This window comes from Gracilinanus agilis, chromosome 3, assembly GCF_016433145.1.
Source record: "Gracilinanus agilis isolate LMUSP501 chromosome 3, AgileGrace, whole genome shotgun sequence".
In the NCBI taxonomy this organism is placed as follows: Eukaryota; Metazoa; Chordata; class Mammalia; order Didelphimorphia; family Didelphidae; genus Gracilinanus; species Gracilinanus agilis.
The window spans coordinates 28,270,808-28,292,673 of record NC_058132.1 but is presented as its reverse complement, the minus strand read 5'-3'; the positions used below and the strand labels follow the sequence as shown (position 1 = coordinate 28,292,673).

At 35.5% G+C, this 21,866-nt stretch overlaps 1 protein-coding gene across 2 annotated transcripts in view; it reads left to right on the top strand.

Moving 5' to 3' along the window:
* The window catches only part of LOC123243012 (histone-lysine N-methyltransferase PRDM9-like), a 51,991-nt gene that overhangs the window by 16,661 nt on the left and 13,464 nt on the right, over positions 1–21,866 (top strand). For both annotated transcript variants that reach the window (XM_044671171.1, XM_044671170.1), the window contains exons 2-4: positions 997–1,120; positions 1,709–1,816; positions 4,399–4,448. In XM_044671171.1, the coding sequence (XP_044527106.1) occupies positions 997–1,120; positions 1,709–1,816; positions 4,399–4,448 (282 nt within the window). The remainder of the gene's footprint in view (positions 1–996; positions 1,121–1,708; positions 1,817–4,398; positions 4,449–21,866) is intronic.

Genomic DNA, 21,866 nt, shown 5'->3' with positions numbered 1-21,866 from the left:
CAGCATCAGCCTGCTGCTCAGTGCCCCTCCCCCCTCCCCCCAGTGCCCTGCTCCCACCCCTCCCTCCTCCCTTACCCATCAGCGCTCCTCCCCATTGCAGCCCACACTGTCTTCTGACTGCTTCTTCATCGCCCCATTCCGAAGTTATCTCCCATCCCTCCTTGTCAAGCATGCTACCTCCATTCAAACCAGCCATCTTGTTGATTCCTAAGGGGGGTGGGGAGCAGCTTATGCCTTCATTCCTCATCTCAGCCTTCTGGAACACTTAATTATTGGGGTTCTTTGTCTCCCTACGTTATCATTCATCGTTAGTATTTGTTGACATGTCGAATCCCTCAATACATTACAAACCCAGTAAGGGCAGGGACCTTTTCACTTCCGCCTTTGGATCGCCACCACTTATCGCAATGCCACGCACAAAGAAAAGAATAAAAATATTTGCTATATTGAATTGTATGCCTAGGACAGTCTTACATAGTTAACTGCTGAAACTTGAAATATCTATGATCACCGGATCCAATCTGGGAAATGGGAGAAAAGAGAATGATCTTTTAGCTTTGACATTAACATCTCACTAAATGCTCTAAGAAGCTGGGGGTGAGGGGGAGGCAACTAGCTGCAACTAGGTAGCTTGATGGATAGAAAGCCAGGCCCAGAGTCTAGAGGTCCTAGGTTCAAATTTGGTCTCAGATACTTCCTAGCTCTATGACCCTGGGCAAGTCACTTAACCTCAATTACCTCTAGCCCTTATTTCTCTTTTGCCTTGGAACCAATATACAGTATTGTATATTGTATACAGGGCAGGAAGGTAAGGCTTTTTTCCCCATTTCCTCTTTTTTTTCATATTTAACATTTTTTTTTGGCTCACATAAAAAAACCACAATTTTTTTAACCTTCATTTTCTTTAAATTAGAGCTAAAAGGTAAGGGTTAAAACAAAAAATAAAAAGTTGGAAGGGACTTGCTGATACTTTCTAGTGTTTTCTGTTCCTACTAGGGAGAAGATGCTTTCAAGGATATAGCCACATACTTTTCCAAGAAGCAGTGGGCAAAGCTGAAAGAATGGGAGAAAATCCGGCTTAAGAATATAAAGCGGAACTATGAGGCAATGATTAAAATAGGTAATGGAAGACACTAGAGGGGTGGGACAAAAGGAGAGAAAGATGTTAACCAGCCTTCAAATGCTCACCCCCACATTCACCTTCCTCCTTCATACACTTTTCTAGTTTCTACAATTTGTAACATACAGATATCCCTTGGAGGAGAGAGGGATGTGATACTCCATGATCTGGAAAATCTGGTAAAAGTTTTGGCCTTCCCTTCTTGTCAGAGAAGTCTGAATTTTTTTCTTTTTCTTTTATGGGGCATTTACAGTACCTCATTATAAATTCTGGGTTAAATATGCATTTTTGAGTTTCTAAACTTTTTCTGTGTCTGCTGAACTTCAAGTATCATCTGTGGATTCCTCAAACCTCCTAAAAAAATCTCATTTAATTTCTCAGTGTTATAAAACCTCAGTGGGGAAAGTGATGTGGAAGGGATAACTGTACTTTCCTTCTTTATATAGAGATCAACTTTAGGACAGAGCCTATATCTTCATGCTTGTTTATATGATGCATTCCCTTGATGGACTTACTGGTACTCATCTCCCCCATCCTTCAATGCTCCACTGTTTGTTTTTAAGTGACAATGATTTGGTTTTCTTTCAGGACTCAGCGCTTCTCGCCCAGCTTTCATGTGTCGTGGCAGGCAAAATAAGAAAGCCAAAGTGGAGGAATCTGGAGATTCTGATGAAGAATGGATACCTAAGCAGCTAGGTATGGTAGGGCCTATGGGAAGATGCCTGTAAATAAATGAAAAAATTAATTTTCCTCTTCATCCTGCTCTTAGGAACCATGAGGTAGTGCTCCTTCCAAATCTTTTAAATAAATTAAGCATTGATTAAGGAAATACTCTTAAACTTCAGTTCTCCCATAAAGCTGACACAATTGGTTTGTATTAGACTAATTATTTAAGAAGAAAATTAATTAATAAAATAACTAATAAAATAAAATAAATTTATGTTTAAAAAAATTAAAAACCTTAGGTTTCCTTCTCAGTTGAGTGTGTGGCCAGAGGTGAAGTGAGGGGAGTAACCTCTCAGGAAAAGGGTTTATCCTTTTGTTATTTCAGTGCATTTCTGAGGACCACTTTTTAAATTTTTTTTAGAATTTATTAAAATTTTATTAACATACAAACCAATCCTTAGCATAAAATAAAAATAATGTGATATGTGTATATATATTTATAACTTATAAAAGTAAACAATATTAATGTATTGAATGGATTTGTTTTTAGGTGCAAAGTTTCTCAAAACATGGTGTCTTTGATGATACCATAATTCTTTTTAAACAATATTTTCTCATATTTTTTTCTCTCCTACTTCCTCTAAGTGGCATGTTTCATCTTCATTCATTCCAAAGTTGTTTTCTCTATAATGTTATCTTTGCATTGATTGTTCTCTTCCTTTCCCCATTAATTCATAGAGGTCTTTCCATATACTCCTCTAAAACTGTGCATTTTGCTGTTTCTTTTGACACTATAGCATTCCATTTACATTCACATCTCACAATTTATTTAGCTATTCCCTAATAGGAGCCCCTTTTATTTTCCAATTCTTGTTGATCATGAAAAGAGCTACTGTAAATATTGTACACATAGAGAAGATCACTCTGTTCTCCTTCCTTCCCTTTGGTCAGAATTTACATAGAGTTTTTATCTATAGTTCCCCAAACTTTCTCACATTTTCTTGGCACAACAAACTTCATATAGTAAGCTAGTTTATTTGGAGGGGATTTTAAGCTTTCATTTGTGAGAAACAACAAAGGGTATTTAATCCATAACAATTTTCCTCTCTTTGCCTTTATTGGTCTAGTGCAGTGATGGGCAAACTTGTTAAAGAGGGAGCCAAAGGAAAGGAAATGCTCATCTGTCAGTCTGTTTCTAAGGCAACTCTTTCGAAGTTTCATTGTATTGTATCCTACTCATCGTATTCATCAGATTAGAAATAATGTCATGCAGCTGGATAGAACATTTCAGGGGGCCACATCTGGCCTGGGGGCTATAGTTTGCCTATCAGTGAGCTAAGTTGAATAGGGACAGGAAATATCCTAACTCATTATTTCCCAAACTTTTTCCTAGGCCAGGGAACATTTACCCCACTTACTCCTTATTAAGAGGTAATAGCATAATGGAAAGTGTGAGAGACTTGAGGTCATGAGATCTGGGTTCAAATCTAACCTATTCATTAACTGTGTGACCATGGGCAAGTCACTTCACTCTGAGTTTATCTTCTTTCTAATGTGGAGACAATCACACCTTTGGTTTTGTTGTTTGTTGTTGTTGTCTGTTTGTTTGTTTCTAAACCCTTATGTTCCATTTTAGAAGGGCTAGGCAGTGGGGGTTAAGTGATTTACCCAGGGTCACACAGCTAGGAAATGTCTGTGACCAGTTCTGAACCTAGAACCTTCCAACTTTAGGCTTGTCTCTCAATCCACTGAGCCACCCATCTGCCCCACCCCCCAATCATACCTTGGTAATGACCTCTTAGGGTTGTTGGAAGGATCAAACAAAATGTTATATGTAAAGCACTTTCCAAACTTTAAAGTTCGAATCTAAGGCTAATTACTATTAATCACCAGGGGTAGAAATCCATTAAGAGATAATGTGAATGGGGGGCAATCAGGTGGCTGAGTGGATTGAGTCAGAGCCAGAGATAGGAGGTCCTGGGTTCAAATTTGGCCTCAGACACTTCCTAGCTGTGTGTGACCCCGGAAAATTCACTTAACCCCCATTTTCCTAGCCCTTTCCACTCTTCTGCCTTACAACCAATGCACAGTATTGATTCCAAGATGAGAGGTGAGGGAGACAGAGAGAGAGAGAGAGAGAGAGAGAGAGAGAGAGAGAATGTGAATGGATCTTAGAATATTGAGCAAGATAACTTGCTATGAACTTATATGAGAGAATATGGACTAGAACCCCATAGGATTCTTGGAGGAAACAGTCACATTGATGAAATCACAAATTCATTGAAATACTAGAATAAAAACCTGTCTAGAATGAATTTTTAAGGAGAATGGTGCAGATAAGATCTAATGAAGTTATGTATTCTTTTGGTTAAATATAATAAAAAACTATTTCATTGATGCCAGAGAAGAAAGTATAAATTGATCATATCTGTAAATATTAATATTATGAGAGTCCAGTTTGCAGTCTATGCTTTAAGTACCAGTAGACGGTATTTTCTTCAAGGATAATCTAGCCATGTAGCTTTATTTTTCTCACATACCTCATGAATCTTTCTAGGGTTTGATAATGACTAAATGTCAAAAGTTTCTTTTATTTCTCATTCCCTCTTTAGTGAAAACCCTGCGGTTCCCATCAAGAACAAAACAGAGGGCACAGCCAAGGGTGAGTTTCTTCCAGACGTCTGAGGAAAAGCTAAATTAACATATCAGCAAAAGGGGCAGGTGTACAAGATACTCTAGATTTGAGGGACCCACAGTACAATAATTTTCTTGATAAGGGATTGGGGGGGACTTGGTCACAGGTGGTCAGTTATGTTAATGTGTTAACAAGGAATTAAATCCTGTTTGCCCTTTACAAAGCTTAAGTATTTCTCTTACATTGCATCTCTGTGTCCTTGTCTGTTTGGAGATGTCTGGAAACAGTCTGCATTTCAACTGTACTTTATTCTCTCAAGCTGAAGAACTCTTGAACTGTCCAATGGGTGGGGTACTCTTTATGGGGGTTAGTATTTCTGCTTCAAAGCACCATGACCGGGAGGGACAGAGGGAAGGAGGAGAGGCAGAAAAAGAGAATAATCCCCTTTCTACATCCAAAGAATAACTCTCTCAGGAGTTGTGTTCTTCTACTGCTGAATCCAGTTGTTAGACAACTGACAGCCTTTTTAAGGGCCTTTGGAGCAACCAAATTTTCAGTCTAGCCAATGTCATTGTCTCCTACCACTCAGTTATGAAGAGATAATCCCATTGTGTAAAAGGATAATAGGATGTTAACTCCTTTTTAACACATTAACATCTGATCATCCATGGCTGGTCAACTGAATTGGGTGTAGGGGTAGGAAAGAGAGATCAAATCCTTATGTTCATGTTAAAATTAAATATAATTGTGATATACATATATATGTATACACATCCACACATGTGTATACATATATATATATCAGAAGTAATAAGCAGTGTCGTTTGCAAAAATAAACCTCCAAATCAGAAAGTTTTTTTAGAAATAAATTTATTAGGTCATTTGGTAAAGGAGAGTGATCCAGAAGGGAGGTGTGATTCCTCCTCCAGGTTTTGGAAGGTTTACATTATATAAGATTTAGACAGGGGTAGCTGCACACAGTTAAGCAATTTTTCCAAAAGACAACTTGAAAGCAAGATGGATTAGATAAATATTAGCAAGTATAAACATTCAGTAAAATTTAGGTGAAGCCAAAAAAACACAAAAGGAACCCAAAACACAAGCTTGGGTGGACTCAAAACAAGGTCAATGTGAGAGGACCTAATGGATCAAGGACATGGTCGAACCCAAAATTCATTATAACTATCTCTGGCCTTCCTGGAGAGTTACTGAGGTCAAGGCAACATTCTAGATCAAACAAGCTCTAGTCACATAAAGTTAGGTTCAAAGGGTATTAATACATGATAAATAAATATCAAACAAACAAATAAATAAATAACATGATAAATAATAATCCACAATTCCCTTTTTTGGTTTAAGGCCCAACAATCTCATACTAGCAGAAGCATAATTACAGAAGCAGAAAACTGGGTTATAATTTCAAAAGGGGTTCATTAAAATAAGCCAACCAGTGACATCCTTCTCACTACCTGTCTCATTAAGACTTGATAGAATTCTTTTAAGTTGAAGTAGGGACCATGTTAGTTAGTGATAAACTTTTCCCAATGTCTCATAGTTAGGGGGATCAATTTGAACTTAAATTTACACTTGGAAACAAGTGTACTATGACCATGAATTTCACAAAAAAAATCATAATCCCATGTTTCCTTCAGTGTCTTAAAAGCTGAACAAAATTAGCTTAGCAGAGTTACAACTTTATACATATCTTAAGGATATGTTAAAAATTAAAAAAGGATATCTTAAACCATGTTAAACAGGCTACAGGTAGACTGTCAGGTTACAAATCAAACTAAATTTAGAGGGCTTGTAATAAATAGATTGATTAAAAGGGAAGTTTCACCACCATTTAGCTAGAGTAGCTGACAAATAACTAAATCACAATGGGAAGCTCAAACTTCCCTTTGTCAAACAGTTAACATTATTATTCCATAAGTCAAGTTTTGGTAAGATGAGGTTAATAAAGACAGAGGATGAACCTTTAGTTGGTCAAAAGGTGCAGGAGGAATGATCTTGATCCTCAAATAATAAATAAAAGGAATTTAGGCATACGCCTCTTGCAGGTAAACATGAACACCATAAAACAAAATAGCCAAAATAATACAATAATGATCGTCAGCAACATAAAGTCTCCTTGTTTCTAGTAACTCTTTCATAATTTCCATATAATCTGCACATTTCATCATGAGTCCCAACTATCACTGTAGTTCTCTGTTCCTGGAAACATCTTTTCATAGAAATTATGGAATAGGCCAGGGCAGCTCTTGATGGGGCTTCTCCTAGAAGATCCAATTCTCTGGTTCCAAGTCACTTATGGAGATTTCCTATTTAATATTATTACAATCTGCCAATAACAAGGACTTAACATGATTTAGCACAACCTCTTAAATTTGATTTTTCTGTTCATGTGGTGAAAACCAGCTCAAACCTCATGAGCTAATCCTATTAACAACAGAGCTATTAAAAGACCATCGAATTAAGAACCCATTATTCACTTTAAACTTCAGAGAATTTCAGTTTTTAGATACCATTTTCTCTTTCCATCTTTATTGGAATCCTGTCTCTGATATGGACAACGCATCCACAGTTTGAAAGAAGAATTTTTAAAAACCACAAGGGCCTGACTTATAAAATGAGTACTTTTGTCTCTTACTATTATCAGACAGAGAATTCAAAATAAGAAAAACCATGATTTAAAATTTCTTTACATTTTTTAGTAAAAAATTGTTTATTAATTTTAAATTTAAATTAATTTTTAAATTAAAAGTTTTTAAATCTTTAGTTCAATTTTGAGAACTTTTAAAAACATGCTCACGGTCTGTTTAAGACATTTAGAAATAAATCTTGTTGCTTTTTCAAAGTGAAGTTTACTACTCTAATAAAATATACAATTTTCCACATCTTTATCCTATTCCCTTCTCTTAGGGATATATATTACCCTTATATCATCTTGAAAGAATCAGGTATTTTTAGGACCTAATCTTAAGGGGATTACAAGTCTAAAAGCTCATTTAACTAATTACTTAGGATATGGAGTTGACCACAAATTCAGATTAAAAACAGTAAGAATTTTTATGTTTTTATCCTCTAACAGTTACTCAGAGATTAATCTATTAATTAATTAATAGATTTAGTATTGCAATGACAAAAACTTCTATAGTTCACCTGCCCTATGAAAGGAAAAAGGAGACACGTGTTTTTGTATGGTATCAAGATTGTCCTTTCAAGGACGTGACATAAACATAAAAGATAAAACTCTGTTAGTGCTGGTTGATTCCAGGTAAGAGCCCTTAGTTAACAGCCAATTATACAACAAAGTTCCACCTTATCACAGGCAATCAAAGCTAGACTAAGAATTAACCAGGTAGGAAATTTTCTTGTTTAGAAAGGAAATAGCACAAAGGTGAAACTGAGTCAAGGGGCGTAACCTGTTTTCACCTATGCCAAGTCTTCCCCTCAACCTTTTTCAAGCACAAACATCCACCTGTATCAGTTCTCAGACTACACTCCCCTTGAACAGCACATGGCTTTTCCTTTAAATAGTGGACTATTTGGCTTAATGACAATTCAAACAATTCAAAAAGCATCTTTATTTTAAAGTGAAGTTAATTTTCTAATGTTACAATTATATCACACTCTGGGTATCATTTCTCAAATTAACATTTCTTATATGATTTCCCCCAAATGAAAATACAAGAAAAATTAGAAGCCTAACAATAAGCTAAACAAAATTATGTATTTTAAAAACAAAACACAAAACTGTTTTTATCAATCAAATAACATCAATTCAATTGAATAAATTTCTGGATCTTCTTATATAAAAAATCAACATCTATCAGTCTGGCTTTCTGTACCAATCACATTAAAACCATTACAGAGTAATTACACTTGATGAAAATAATAATAAGCTAACATTTCTATATCTTTTAATATAGCCAAGCACTGTGCCACGCATTTTACAATTTATCTCATTTGATCCTCACAACAACTGAAGCAAACAGGTGAAGTAATTTTCTTCAGTAAGGTTTTAATATGTCTTTAACCAGCATTTATATCTTTTCATAACTTTCTTATATAGCTGTCATTTCTTTTCCAGTTTTTTCCTTTGTTGCTCTTATTTGGTTTTTAAAATTGTTTTTATTCTTTTATTTGTTTTTTAATTATAAAGACATTTTATTTACCAATTAATTACATGTAATAACAAATTTCCATATAAGTTCTCTTTCCTCCACCCTCCTGGAGCTGGCAGGCAATTCAGTCTGGATTATTATATATATTATGCAAAACATATTTCCATATTGATCATTTTTGTAAAAGAATAATCATATAAAACCAAAACTCCAAAACAAAAGCCCAAATAAACTAAAGTGAAAAATAGTATGCTTTAATCTGCATTCTGACTCCAACAGTTCTTTCTCTGGAGGTGGATAGTCTTCTTTGTTATAAGTCTCTCAGAATTGTCCTGGGCCATTGCATTGCTGAGAGTAGCTAAGTTTTTCTCAGTTGATCATTCCACGATATTGCTTTTACTGGTTCTGCTTATTTTACTCTATATCAGTTCATGTAGGTCTTTCTGAAATCATTCTGTTAAAATTTCCCATAGCACAATAGTATTCCATCACCATTTGTTCAGCCATTCCCCAATTGATGGGCATCCCTTCAATTTCTAATTCTTTGACAACAAAAAAAAAGAGCACCTATGAATATTTTGGTACAAGTAGTTCCTCCCTCCCTTTTATTTATCTCTTTGGGATATAGGTCTAGTAGTGGTATTACTGAATCAAAGGGTATACATTGTTTTATAGTCCTTTGGGCATAATTCTGTATTGCCTTCCAGAATGGATGAATCAGTTCACAACTCCACTAGCAATACATTAGTGTCCCAATTTTGTCACATCTCCAACATTTATCACTTTTCTTTACTGTCATATTGGCCAATCTGATAGATGTGAGGTGGTACCTCAGAGTTTTGATTTGTATTTCTCTAATCAAGAGGGATTTAGCACATTTTTAAAATATGATTATTGATAGAGTTGATTTCTTCATCTGAAAACTGCTTGTTCATATCCTTTGACCATGTGTCAATTGGAGAATGACTTGTATTCTTATAAACTTGACTTAGTTCTCTATATATTTGAGAAATGAGACCTTTATTAGAGAAATTTGTTATAAAAATTTTTTTCCTAGTTTGTTGTTTCCCTCCTTATCTTGGCTACATTTGTTTTGTTTGTATAAAAACTTTTAAATTTAATATGTTAAAAATTATTCATTTTAAATCTTGTAATGTTCTCTACCTCTTATTTTGTCATAAATTCTTTCATTCTCCATAGATCTGACAGGTAAATTATTCTATGTTCCCCTACTTTACTTATAGTATCACCCTTTCTGTTTAAATCATATACCTATTTTGACCTTATCTTGGTATAGGGCAATGATGGTAAACCTTTTAGAGACTGCATACTGTGCCCCACTCCCAGAGACCTCATGCCTGCCCTGCCCCACCACGGAGTGCCAGGTGCACCACCACCTCCCTTACTCCACACAGGGGAGGGAAAAAGTGCTTCCATTGGGCTACTGGACAGAGGGGGTAGGCAAAGTGAAAAAAATGTCCTCAGTGCAGGTGAAGAGGGGAAGGGAAGTGGCCTGAGCACTCTGCTCCCCTTCAGCTCTGCTATCTGTGAGCTGCCCACCTTACTCCCTGTGTGCTCCCATTGGACTGCTGGGAAGAGGGCTGGATAAGGTGAAAAAATGTCTACAGGCACAGTGGAGAGCAAGAAGGGAGCAGCTCCACCCAAGTCCCTCCGCCTTTCTAGTAATGAACTCTATGGAGGGCCTGGAGTGGGGCAGAGGGAGGAGGGCACCCCATATGCCCACAGAAGGTGCTCTGTATGCCATCACTGGTATAGAGTATGAGATATTGGTCTCTACCCAATTTTTGTCATACTATTTTCCAGTTTTCCTAGCAGTTTTTGTCAAATGTTGAGTTATCCCAAAAATTGGAATCTTTGAGTTTATCAAACACTAGATTGCTAAAGTCATTTACCCCTAATCTATTCCATTGATCCACCCTTCTATTTTTAGCTAGTACCAGATTGTTTTGATGATTACTGCTTTATAGTACAGTTTAAGATCTAGTACTGCTAGGCTACCATTCTTCACATTAATTCCCTTGATATTCTTGATCTTTTGTTCTTCTAGATGAATTTTGTTATTATTTTTTCTAATTCTATAAATTAGTTTTGGGGGCAGCTAGGTAGCACAGTGGATAGAGAGTCCAGACCTGGAGTCAGGAGGATGTAGTTTCAAATTTGACTTCAGACACTTCCTAGCTATGTGACCCTGGGCAAGTCACTTAACCCTCATTGCCTAGCTCTTACTGCTCTTCTGCCTTAGAACCAATACATAGTATTGATTCTAAGATGGAAGGTAAGGGTTTTTTAAAAAAATAAGTAAATAAAATATTTTTGGTCGTTTGACTGGGATGGCACTGAATAAGTAAATTAATTTAGGTAGGATTGTCATTTTTATTATATTAGCTCCAACTACCTATGAGCAATTAATGTTTTTCCTATTGTTTAGATCTAATTTTATTTATGTGAAGAGTATTTTATCATTGTGTTCATATAATTCTTGTGTTTGTCTTGGCAAATAAATTCCCAAGAATTTCATATTGTCTAAAGTTATTTTAAATGGAATTTCTCTTTCTAACTCTTGCTGATGATATTTGTTGGAAATATATAGAAATGCCAATGATTTGTGTGAGTTTATTTTGTATCCTGCAACTTTGCTAAAGTTATTAATTATTTCAACTAGTTTTTAGTTGATTCTTTTAGTTATACCATTATATCATCTGCAAAGAGTGATAGTTTAATTTCCCTATTTTGCCTACTAGAACTCCTTCAATTTCTTTTTCTTCTTATTGCTGAAGTTAATATTTCTATTATAATATTAAATAATAGTAGTGATAATGGGCATCCTTGCTCCACTGTAGATCTTATTGGGAAGGTTTCTAACTTATTCCCATTGCAGATGATACTTGATGGTTTTTGATAGATATTACTTATAATTTTAAGGAAAAGCCCATTTATTCCAATGCTTTTCAGTGTTTTCATAAGAATGGATATTGTATTTTGTTGAAGGCTTTTTCTGCATCTATTAAGATAATTATGTGATTTCTCTTAGTTTGGTTATTGATATAGTTAATTATACTGATAGTTTTCCTAATATTAAACCAGCCTTGCATTCCTAGTATAAATCCCACCTGGTCATAGCGAATAATCCTTGTGATATATTGCTGTAGTCTCTTTGCTAATGTTTTATTTAAGATTTTTGCATTAATATTCATTAAGGAAATTGGCCTGTAATTTTATTTCTCTATTTTTGGTCTTCCTGGCTTAGGTATCAGTGCCATATTTGTGTCACAAAAAGAATTTGGTAGGATTCCTCCTTTTCTTATTTTGTCAGTAGTTTATACTATAGTATTGGGATTAATTGTTCTTTAAATGTTTGATAGAATTCACTTATGAATCCATCTGTCCCTGGGGATTTTTTTCTTAGGGAGTTCATTGGTGACTTGTTCAACTTCTTTTTCTGTGATGGGATTATTTAAGTATTCTATTTCCTCTTTTGTTAATCTGGGCAATTTATATTTTTTATAAATATTCATCCATTTCAGATTTATTGTCATATGATTGGGCAAAATAGCTCCAAATGATTCCTTTGATTTCCTTTACATTAGAAGTGAATTCACCCTTTCCATTTTTGACACTGGTAATTTGATTTTCTTCTTCCCCTTGTTAAATCTAATTAATCAGTGCACTGCCTGTTTTACTTGTTTGCTTTTTTTCTCACAAAAGCAACTCCTAGTCTCATTTATTTGTTCAATAGTTCTCTTATTTTCGATTTTATTAACATATTTGATTTTTAGGATGTCCAATTTAAACTGTAATTAAGGTTTTTTTCTAATTTTTTTTTATTCTTTTTAGTTGCATGGTCAATTCATTAATCTGCTTTTTCTCAATTTTATTGATATAGGAATTGAGGAATATAAATTTTTCCTTAAGTACTGCTTTGGCTGTATCCTGTTAATTTTGTTATGTTATCCCCTCATTGTTATTCTCTTTAATGAAACTATTGATTGTTTTTGTAATTTGTTCTTTGACTCACCCCTTTTGAAGAACTAGATTATTTAGTTTCCAGTTAACTTTTAATTTGTCTTTTCAAGAACCTTTATTGATGATCATTTTTATTGCATTATGATCTGAAAGGGATGCATTTGTTATTTCTGCTTTTTTGTATTTGGTGGTGGAGTTTTATGCCCTAGTACATGGTCAATTTTTTAATATGTACCACGTGCTGCTAAAAAGACAGTATATATCTTTTTATCTCTGTTCAGTTTTCTCTAGAGATCTATTAAATGTAGCTTTTCTAAAATTTTATTCACTTCCTTTACTTCTTTCTTGTTTATTCTTTTGTTAGATTTATCTAGTTCTGAGAAGGGAAGGTTGAGGTCCTCCACTAGTATTATTGCCTATTTTTTCTTTTAAGTTCATTTAGTATCTCTTTTTAAAATTGGAGGCTATATGTAGCAATCCAGGTATACATTAATTGTGATATTATTTTAAGAGTGCTCAAAAAACTTAACTCTTATACTGCTAATGATTGATCTCTGTAATCTTGAGTCAAATTGAACATCGACCTTGCAGAATCCCTAGCCCTTCCCTAAGGCTATACCTCAGAAGACAGGTCAGTTATCTCAGTCTCCTTACTTTACTTTCAATGATCAATTAACATAGGTATCAAACATAGGTAGATGCCTTGGGCCATATCAGCTCTGGATCTGGATCTTAGCTCTACCTATTGTTTTAGGTTTTGGCAGTTTGCATTTTATGATGATTACCTCATAATGTTAATGTATCAAGCCACTGAGCTCTCCCCTTCCCTCCATATTGTTGTAACCCCAATAAAGGTCACAAGAAGTCAGTTGGCAAAAAAATCTCTTGACCATCAGAGCTTACTCGCTGTCTACCTTATGCCGAAACTTTCTGTGTCTGTGTGTGCTTATTCTCGCCTTATGTTCTCTTTCCATTAATCCTTAACCCGTAACCCATTTTCACTCAGTCTTTAGTTCCCCTTTCTGAGTGTCCAACCCACTAGGAATCTTCGTGGAGCTGCTGGACGGCTTCATCATACCACTTGGTGCATATATATAAAGTAATATCCATTCTCTATACAGTCATCCCTTGCTATATTGCAGTTAACTTATTGCAGATTCACTGTTTCAGGGGTTTAAAAAAATCTAATTCTGTATCATGGAGTTTTTGCTATATCATGGTATTTTTTTGTAAGGAATCACTAGTTTATTGAATGAAAAATCCAACAGCAACTCTCTTGCTACCCATGGCCCAACCAAGAGAGCAGCTGAGCCCAGGCAAGGTGCTTTGGACAGCAGGACTGAGTAACAGGACCTGGGGGCACAGGAGGGCTAAGAAGAGAGAATGCCTTTTTGTCCAAATCTTTGGGATGGGGATGAGCTCAGGGGACAGGAATGGGGTCTTGGTGGACAGAACACTGACTGGAGGACAGAGGTCTAAAGCTCTAGCACCTGGAGTTCAATCCCCCCATCTTTGAGGTGGGAGAGGGGGAAGCTAGGGCTCAGACTTGCATTTGCCATGAGGAGGAATGAGGCCTGTGGACACACAACCAGGCTGGGGCAAGAAAAAAAGGGTAGAGAGGTCCTAGCAGGGGCTCACCTGATCTGAGAGGCTTCCCACAAAGGGAGAGGTGGAGAAAGGAACAGGTGCTGGGGTGGGAGCCTGGGGGAGGCAGGACTAGGCTGGAATGTGGATGGGCAGGAGTGTTGGGAGTAGAGAAGCCAGAGTGGGAAGGGCCTGGTACACAGGAGAGTCACACCAAACAAGAGGAGAGAGCAGGCCAAAGCAGGGCTGCAGGAGCAGAAGTCAATGAGTTCTCAAAGACATGCACAATATCAAAAGGACACTTCCAACAACAAAGGGGATACTGGGCAGGGCTAGAAATGGGGCCCAGAGACAGAGGGGACTTTCCCTATCATGCCCAGCTAGACAGGAGATAAAGAGGCTCAGCCACCCTGACTGCCTCTTTCATGCTGGTTGGCTGGCCAGCTCCATCCCTTTGGCCTTAGGCCTTCTGTTCCCCTCAGGAAAGCTGAGCTGACTTAAGACAGATATAACTAACTCCTAACCAGCAGCTGGGGTCCCATGGGTGCCCCTCACCAGCACTGTATTTTGTATCCTGGGTGCTGGTTGGCTCAATGACTAGCATTGATCTGTTTGCTCTCCTGCTACAGATTTTCACCTATCACAGGGGTGTCTGGAATGTAACACTGTAGTACCTTTTATCATAATACATTAACCTTTCTTATCTCTTTCAATTAGATATGTTTTTGATTTAGCTTTGTCTGAGATCATTATTGCTACTTCCTTTTTTTTTTTAAATCACAGTTGAAGCCCAATAGATTCTGCTTCATCTCCTTACTTTTACTGTTTGTGTCTATCTGCCTTTCTTGTAAACAACATATTGTAGGATTCTGATGTTTTTTTTAAAACCCTCACCTTCCGTCTTGGAATCAATTCTGTGTATTGGTTCCAAGGCAGAAGAGTGGTAAGGGCTGGGCAATGGGGGTTACATGACTTGCCCAGAGTCACACAGCTGGGAAGTGTCTGAAGCCAGATTTGAACCTTGGATCTCCCGTCTCTAGCCCTGGCTCTCAATCCACTGAGCTACCCAGCTGCCCCCAGATTCTGATCTTTAATCCATTCTGCTATCCACTTCCACTTTATGGGTGAGTTCATCCCATGTACACTCACAGTTATGATTACCATCTGTGTTTTCCCTTCCATCTTGTTTTCCTCTTTTAATCCTGCACTTTCTCCTTTCACCTTGTTCCTCCACACAAGTGTTTTGCTTTTAAGCACTCCCCCTCTCTTACATCACACCCCTCCCCACCACCACCTTTCTTATTTCCCTTCTACTTCTCTGTAGGGTAAGATAGAATTCTATACCCCAATGAGTCTGGTTGTTATTCCCTCTCTGAGCCAATTCTATTAAGAGTAAAGTTGAAGCATTTCCCATCACCCCCATCACCACCCTTATCCTCCCCCACACCTCTTTAGGTGATATAATTTGCCCCATTTTATCTCTCCCCTTTTCTCTAGTGCAATCTTTTGCACCCATTGATTTTTTTTTGCATGTCCTCCCAAACACCCTATATCTATGTATACTTCTTTTGACTACTATGATAATGATATACAAAAATTTAAGAGTTACAAATATCTTCATTCTATGTAGGAATATAAACAATTGGACCATATTGAGTCCCTTAAAATTTATCTTTTTCATTTGCCTTTTTATGCTTCTCTTGAATCTTGCATTTGGATATCAGATTTTCTATTTGTCTGGTCTTTCCATTGGGAATGCTTGGAAGTCTTCTGTTTTACTAAATGACCATTTTCCCCTTGAAAGAATATAGTCAGTTTTGATGTGTAGGAGATTTTTGGTTGTAAACCTAGTTCCTTCCAGAATATTGTATTCTAAGCCTTTTGATCTTTAATTTAGTAGCTGCAAGATCCTGAGTAATCCTGATTGTGGTTCCATGATATTTGAATTGTTTCTTTCTGGCTGCTTAGTGTATTCTCTCCTTGTCTTTGAAGCTCTTGAATTTAGCTATAATATTCCTGGGGTTTGTCATTTGGGGATTTGTTGCAGGAGTTGATTTGTGGATTGTTTCAATTTTTATTTTATTCCCTTGTTCAAGAATACCAGGGCAGTTTTCTTTGATAATTTCCTGTAATATGATGCCTTGCCTTATTTTTATTTTTTTTTTTTGATCATGACTTTCAGGCAGTCCAATAATTCTTTTTTTTTTTTTTTACCCTTGTACTTCGGTGTATTGTCTTATAGGTGGAAGATTGGTAAGGGTGGGCAATGGGGGTCAAGTGACTTGCCCAGGGTCACACAGCTGGGAAGTGGCTGAGGCCGGGTTTGAACCCAGGACCTCCTGTCTCTAGGCCTGACTCTCACTCCACTGAGCTACCCAGCTGCCCCTCCAATAATTCTTAGATTGTCTCTCCTGGATCTATTTTTCAGGTCAGTTGTCTTTTCAATGAGATATTTCATATTTTTCTTTTTTTTATTCTTTTGATTTTATTGTATCTTGATATCCCATGAAGTCATTAGTTTCTATTTGCCCAATTCTAATTTTTAGAGAATGATTTTGTTCCATAACCTTTTGAACTTTTCCATTTGGTCAGTTCTACTTTTCATGAAATTCTTTTCTTCATTGGATTTTTGTGCCTCTTTTTCTATTTGACCAATTCTGCTTTTTACACTGTTATTTTCTTTTTGCATTACTTTCATTTCTTTTCCCCATTTTTCTTCTGCTCTCTTATTTGATTTTTAAATCCCTTTTGAGCTCTTCCAGTACCTGACACCAATTACCATTTTTCTTTGAAGTTTTTAATGTGGCTGCTTTGTTCTCACTGTCCCCTACTGAGTCTGCTCCTTGCCCTTCTTTATCTCCAAAAAAATTTTTCTATGGGTAGGTGTTTATTTTGCTATTTGCTTATTTTCTAGGCCTTTTTTTAACTTTAATTTTTACTTTTATCTTAAAGGTGGACTCTGTTTTCAGGGCAGAGGGTGCACTCTCTTAGACTTCAGTTTTTCCTTGCTGCTACCTTCTTCTAGTTCTGGTTTTCTGTAACTTTCAGTTCTTCCAAGGTGGTATGACGGCCTGTGGGCTGAGAGCTCTGGAAGTCACCACCTGCTGTTGATTCAGTCTCCTCTAGGGACTGCTGGTAACTTGCAGGACTCAGAGCACTGTGAGCTACTCTGCCCTAGGGCTAAGGCCCCAAAAATTTGGGGCCTTACTGCAGGCTTCTGCCAGGGCTTGGAACTTCAAGCAGTGGGCATGGGGTGCTTTACTACTGACTTAGGCAGGGTCCTGGGATCTCTAAGTTGTCTTGTGCCCAGTTTCAGAACCTGGTGTGGAAGATTAGAGGTGGGAAGCTTGCACTCTTTTGTGTGCAGTTTTTCTTCCAGTTCCCCTCTTAGCCTGTGAAGTAGACTCTCTCTGCCTACCTTTCAAATTGTTTTGTGGAGGAGATTTACTTTTACTCCATCCCCTTGTTGGTTCTGTGACTCTAATATTCATTTTGAGGTGTTATTTTAAGGTTGGATTGAGAGGATTCTCAGAGTGGCTCCAGCTCTCTGTGTTGCTATTGCGCTATCTTGGCTCTGCCATCAAAATTTTTTATCATTTAAAAAATCTCTTTCTTATTTCTTCTGGGGATTTTTGTTGGACTTGCATCCTGAGCTATCCTTTTATGTTCTGCTGTTTTCATAACTTTGGCTGAGATTGTGCAACATTTCCCCCCCCTTAATTTTTTGTGTGTGAATGTTTTTATATTTATTTTTCTGATTATATGTAAAAATTATTTTTAACGTTCATTTTTTAAAATTCTGAGTTCCAAATTCTCTCCTCCCCTCCTTTTACTTCCCAAGTAAGAAGGAAAGCCATTTGATATAGATTATACATGGGGACTCGTACAACTTCCACATTAACCATGTTGTAAAAGAAAACACAAACCAGAAAAAAGTGTGCTTCAACTTGCATTTGGACTCCATCAGTCCTTTCTCTGGAGGTGGTTAGCATCTTTCATCATAAGTCTTTTGGAATTGTCTTGGATCATTTCATTGCTGAGAATAATTAAGTCTTTCACAGTTGATCATTTTACCATATTGCCATTAGTATATACAGTGTTCTGGTTCTGCTCACTTCACTTTCATCAATTCATAAAAATCTTTCTGAAAGCATTCCCCTTATCATTTCTTATAGCACAATAGTATTCCATAACAATCATGTCAGCTTGTTTAACCATTCCCAATTGATGGACATCCCCATAGTTGCCGATTCTTTGCCACCACAAAAAGAACTGCTATAAATATTTTTGTATATATAAATCCTTTTTCCTTTTTTTCCATCTCTTTGGGTTATTGACCTAGTAGTAATATTGCTAGCTCAAAGGGTATGTTCAGTTTTAAAGCCTTTTTGGCATAGTTCTAAATTGCTTTCCAGAATGGTTGGATGAGTTTTTAATTCCACCAGCAGTGCATTAGCATCCCAATTTTCTCACATTCCCTCTAACATTTATCATTTTCCTTTTCTGTCATATTAATAAATCTGATAGGTGGGGGGGGGAGTGGTACCACAAAGTTGTTTTAATTTGTATTTCTCTAATCAATAGTGATTTAGAACTTTTTTTTCACATGATTATATATATAGCTTTGATTTCTTCTTCTAAAAACTGCCTGCTCATATCTTTGACCATTTATTAGCTGGGGAATGGCTCTTCTTTTATAAAATCAACTCAGTATACATTTGGGTAATGAGACCTTTTTCAGAGAAACTTCTTGTAAATTTTTTCCCCTAGTTTTCTGCTTTCTACTTCTTACATTCCTCTAATCTTATCTACGTTGGTTTTGTTTGTGCAAACCTTTTTTAATTTAATGTAATCAAAATTATCCATCTTATATGCTTTCTTTCTCATTTGGTGATAAATATTTTCCCTTATGCATAGATTTGACAGGTAAACTATTCCATGCTCTTTTAATTTGCTTATACTAAATAATAATTTGCTTTTATATTTAAATCACATACCCATTTTGACCTTATATTGGTATGCAATATGAGATGCTAATCTATAACTAGTTTCTACCAAACTGCTTTCCAGTTTTCCCAGTTTGTCAAATGGGAAATCTTGTTCCAAAAGCTTGGATCTATTCATTTATCAAGCACTAGATAACTATGGTTATTGACTACTATGTATTTAGTGTACCTAATCTAATCCACTGATCTGCCACTCTATTTCTTAGCTAACATCAGATCATTTTAATGATTACCACTTTGTTATATAATTTGAGATCTGGTACTACTATAGCCACCTTCCTTCTTATTTTTTTCACTGATTCTCTTGATATTCTTGAATTTTTGTTCTTCCAGATAAATTTTGATTTTTTTCCAGCTCTACAAAATAATTTCTTGGTGATTTGATTGGTATGGCCCTGAATAAGTAAATTAATTTGGGTATAATTGTCGATTTATAAATTTTGGTTCAGCCTATCCATGAGCAATTAATATTTTCCCAACTGTTTCAATCTGACTTCATTTGCATGGAAAAATGTTACATAATTGTGTTCATATAGTTCTTGGGTTTGTCTTGCTTGGCAGGTAGACTCCCAAGTATATATTGTCTATAGTTATTTTAAATAGAATTTCTCTACTTCTTGTTCCTCGTTATTTGTTGTTAATATATAGAAATGCTGGTAACTTATGAGTTTCTTTTGTATTCTGCAAATCTGTTGTTAATTTTTTGACAATTTCAATCAATTTTTAAATCGATTTTTTATGATTCTCTAAGCATACCATCATATGATCAGAAAAGAGTTTCCTCATTTCCTATTCTAAGTCTTGCAATTTATTTTCTTTACTTATTGCTATAGCTACTATTTCTGGTAAATATTAAATAATAAAAGTGATAATGGGCATCTTTGCTTCACCTTTGATCTTATTGGGAAGGCATCCAGCTTATCCCCATTACAGATCATGATTGCTGATCATTTAAGATAGATATTACCTATCATTTTGTGTAATTAGAATTTGCTCACCAGGATTCTCTTTCCCAGCATCCCATTTGCATATTCACCCTGCATACTGATGTAGGGAAGATATAAGTTTTGTGTAGCTCCTCCCTCACTCTTTGCTCCTGGGATAGGCCGCTGCAGAGATTGGGTGAGAGTCAGGAAGGAGGATTTTACTCACGTGGCTTTACTCAGGCTTTTACTTTTGTTCTTTTATTTTTTTTACTTCAAATGATTACTAATAAATTTTAATAAAATATAATACTTGGAGTTATTGGATATCAATTTAAATTTTACAATTTTAAAGAAAATTCCATTTACTCCTATGTTTTCCTAGTGTTTTTAATAGGAATGAGTATTATATTTTTTTCAAAAGATTTTTCTGAATCTTTTGAGATAAACATGATTTCTGACTACTGATATGATCAATTATGCTAATAGTTTTCCTAATATTAAGTCAATTCTGAATTCGTGGTATAAATCTCATCTAGCCATAGTATATGATATTTATGATGTATTGCTATAATCTCCTTGCCAATACTTTACTTAAAATTTTGCATCAATATTTATGAGGGAAAGTGGTCTATGGTTTTCTTTTTCCTGATTTAGGTATCAGCATCATATTTGTGTCATAAAAGAAATTCAATAGGACTCCTCCTTTAGCTATATGTTCAAATAGTTTATATAGTATTGGAATTAATTGTTCTTTAAATGTTTGGTAGGATTATGAATCCATCTGGTCCTAGTGATTTTTTCTTAAGGAGCTCACTGTTGACTTATTCAATTACTTTTTTCTTAAATAGGGTTTTTTAAATATTCTATTTCCTGTTAATCTGAGCAATTTGTATTTTTGTAAATATCCACTTTACTTAGATTGTTAGATTTTTTGACATATAAAAGGGAAAATAGCTCTTAAGAGTTGCTTTAATTTTATCTTCATTGGTAGTGAGGACAACTTTTTCATTTTTGATACTGGTAATTTGGTTTTCTTATTTCTCTTTTTAAATCAAATTAGCCAGTGGTTATCTATTGTATTGAGAGTTTTGTTTTATAAAACCAGTTCCTATTTTTATTTATTAGTTTAATGTTTTTTTTTCACTTTCAATTGTATTAATCTCTTCTTTGATTTTCAGGATTTCCAATCTGGTGTTTAATTGGAGATTTTTAATTTGTTTTTTTTTTCTTATATTTTTAGTGCATGCTGAGTTCATTGATCTGCTCTTTCTCTATTTTATTGATGCAAGCATTTAGAGATATAAATTTTCCTCTAAGTACTGCTTTGGCTGCATTCCATAAATTTTCATGTTTGTCTCATTGTTGTTGGTAAAATTATTTATTGTTTTATGATATGTTCTCTGATGCACTGATTCTTTAAGATTATATTATTTAGTTTCCATTTAATTTTTAATGTTTCCATAATGCTTTATTGAATGTAATTTTCATTACATTATTATCTGGAAAAGATGTGCTTAATATGTGTTTTTCTGCATTTGATTGTGAGTTTTTTTTAAACTATTACATGATCTTTTTTGTGGGGGTGCCATGAAATGATGAGAAAAAGGTAAATTCTTTTCTATTCCTACTCCATTTTCTTCAGAGGCCTCTCGTATCTAACTTTTCTAAAACTTTGTTCATCTCCTTAACTACTTGTTTATTTTTTAGTTAAATTTTTCTAATTCTGAAAGGAGAAGGCATAGTATAGTTTTACTGTCTATTTTTTCTTGTAACTCAGCTTTTCCTTTAAATATTTGGATGTTTTGTAGTATTTGCTGC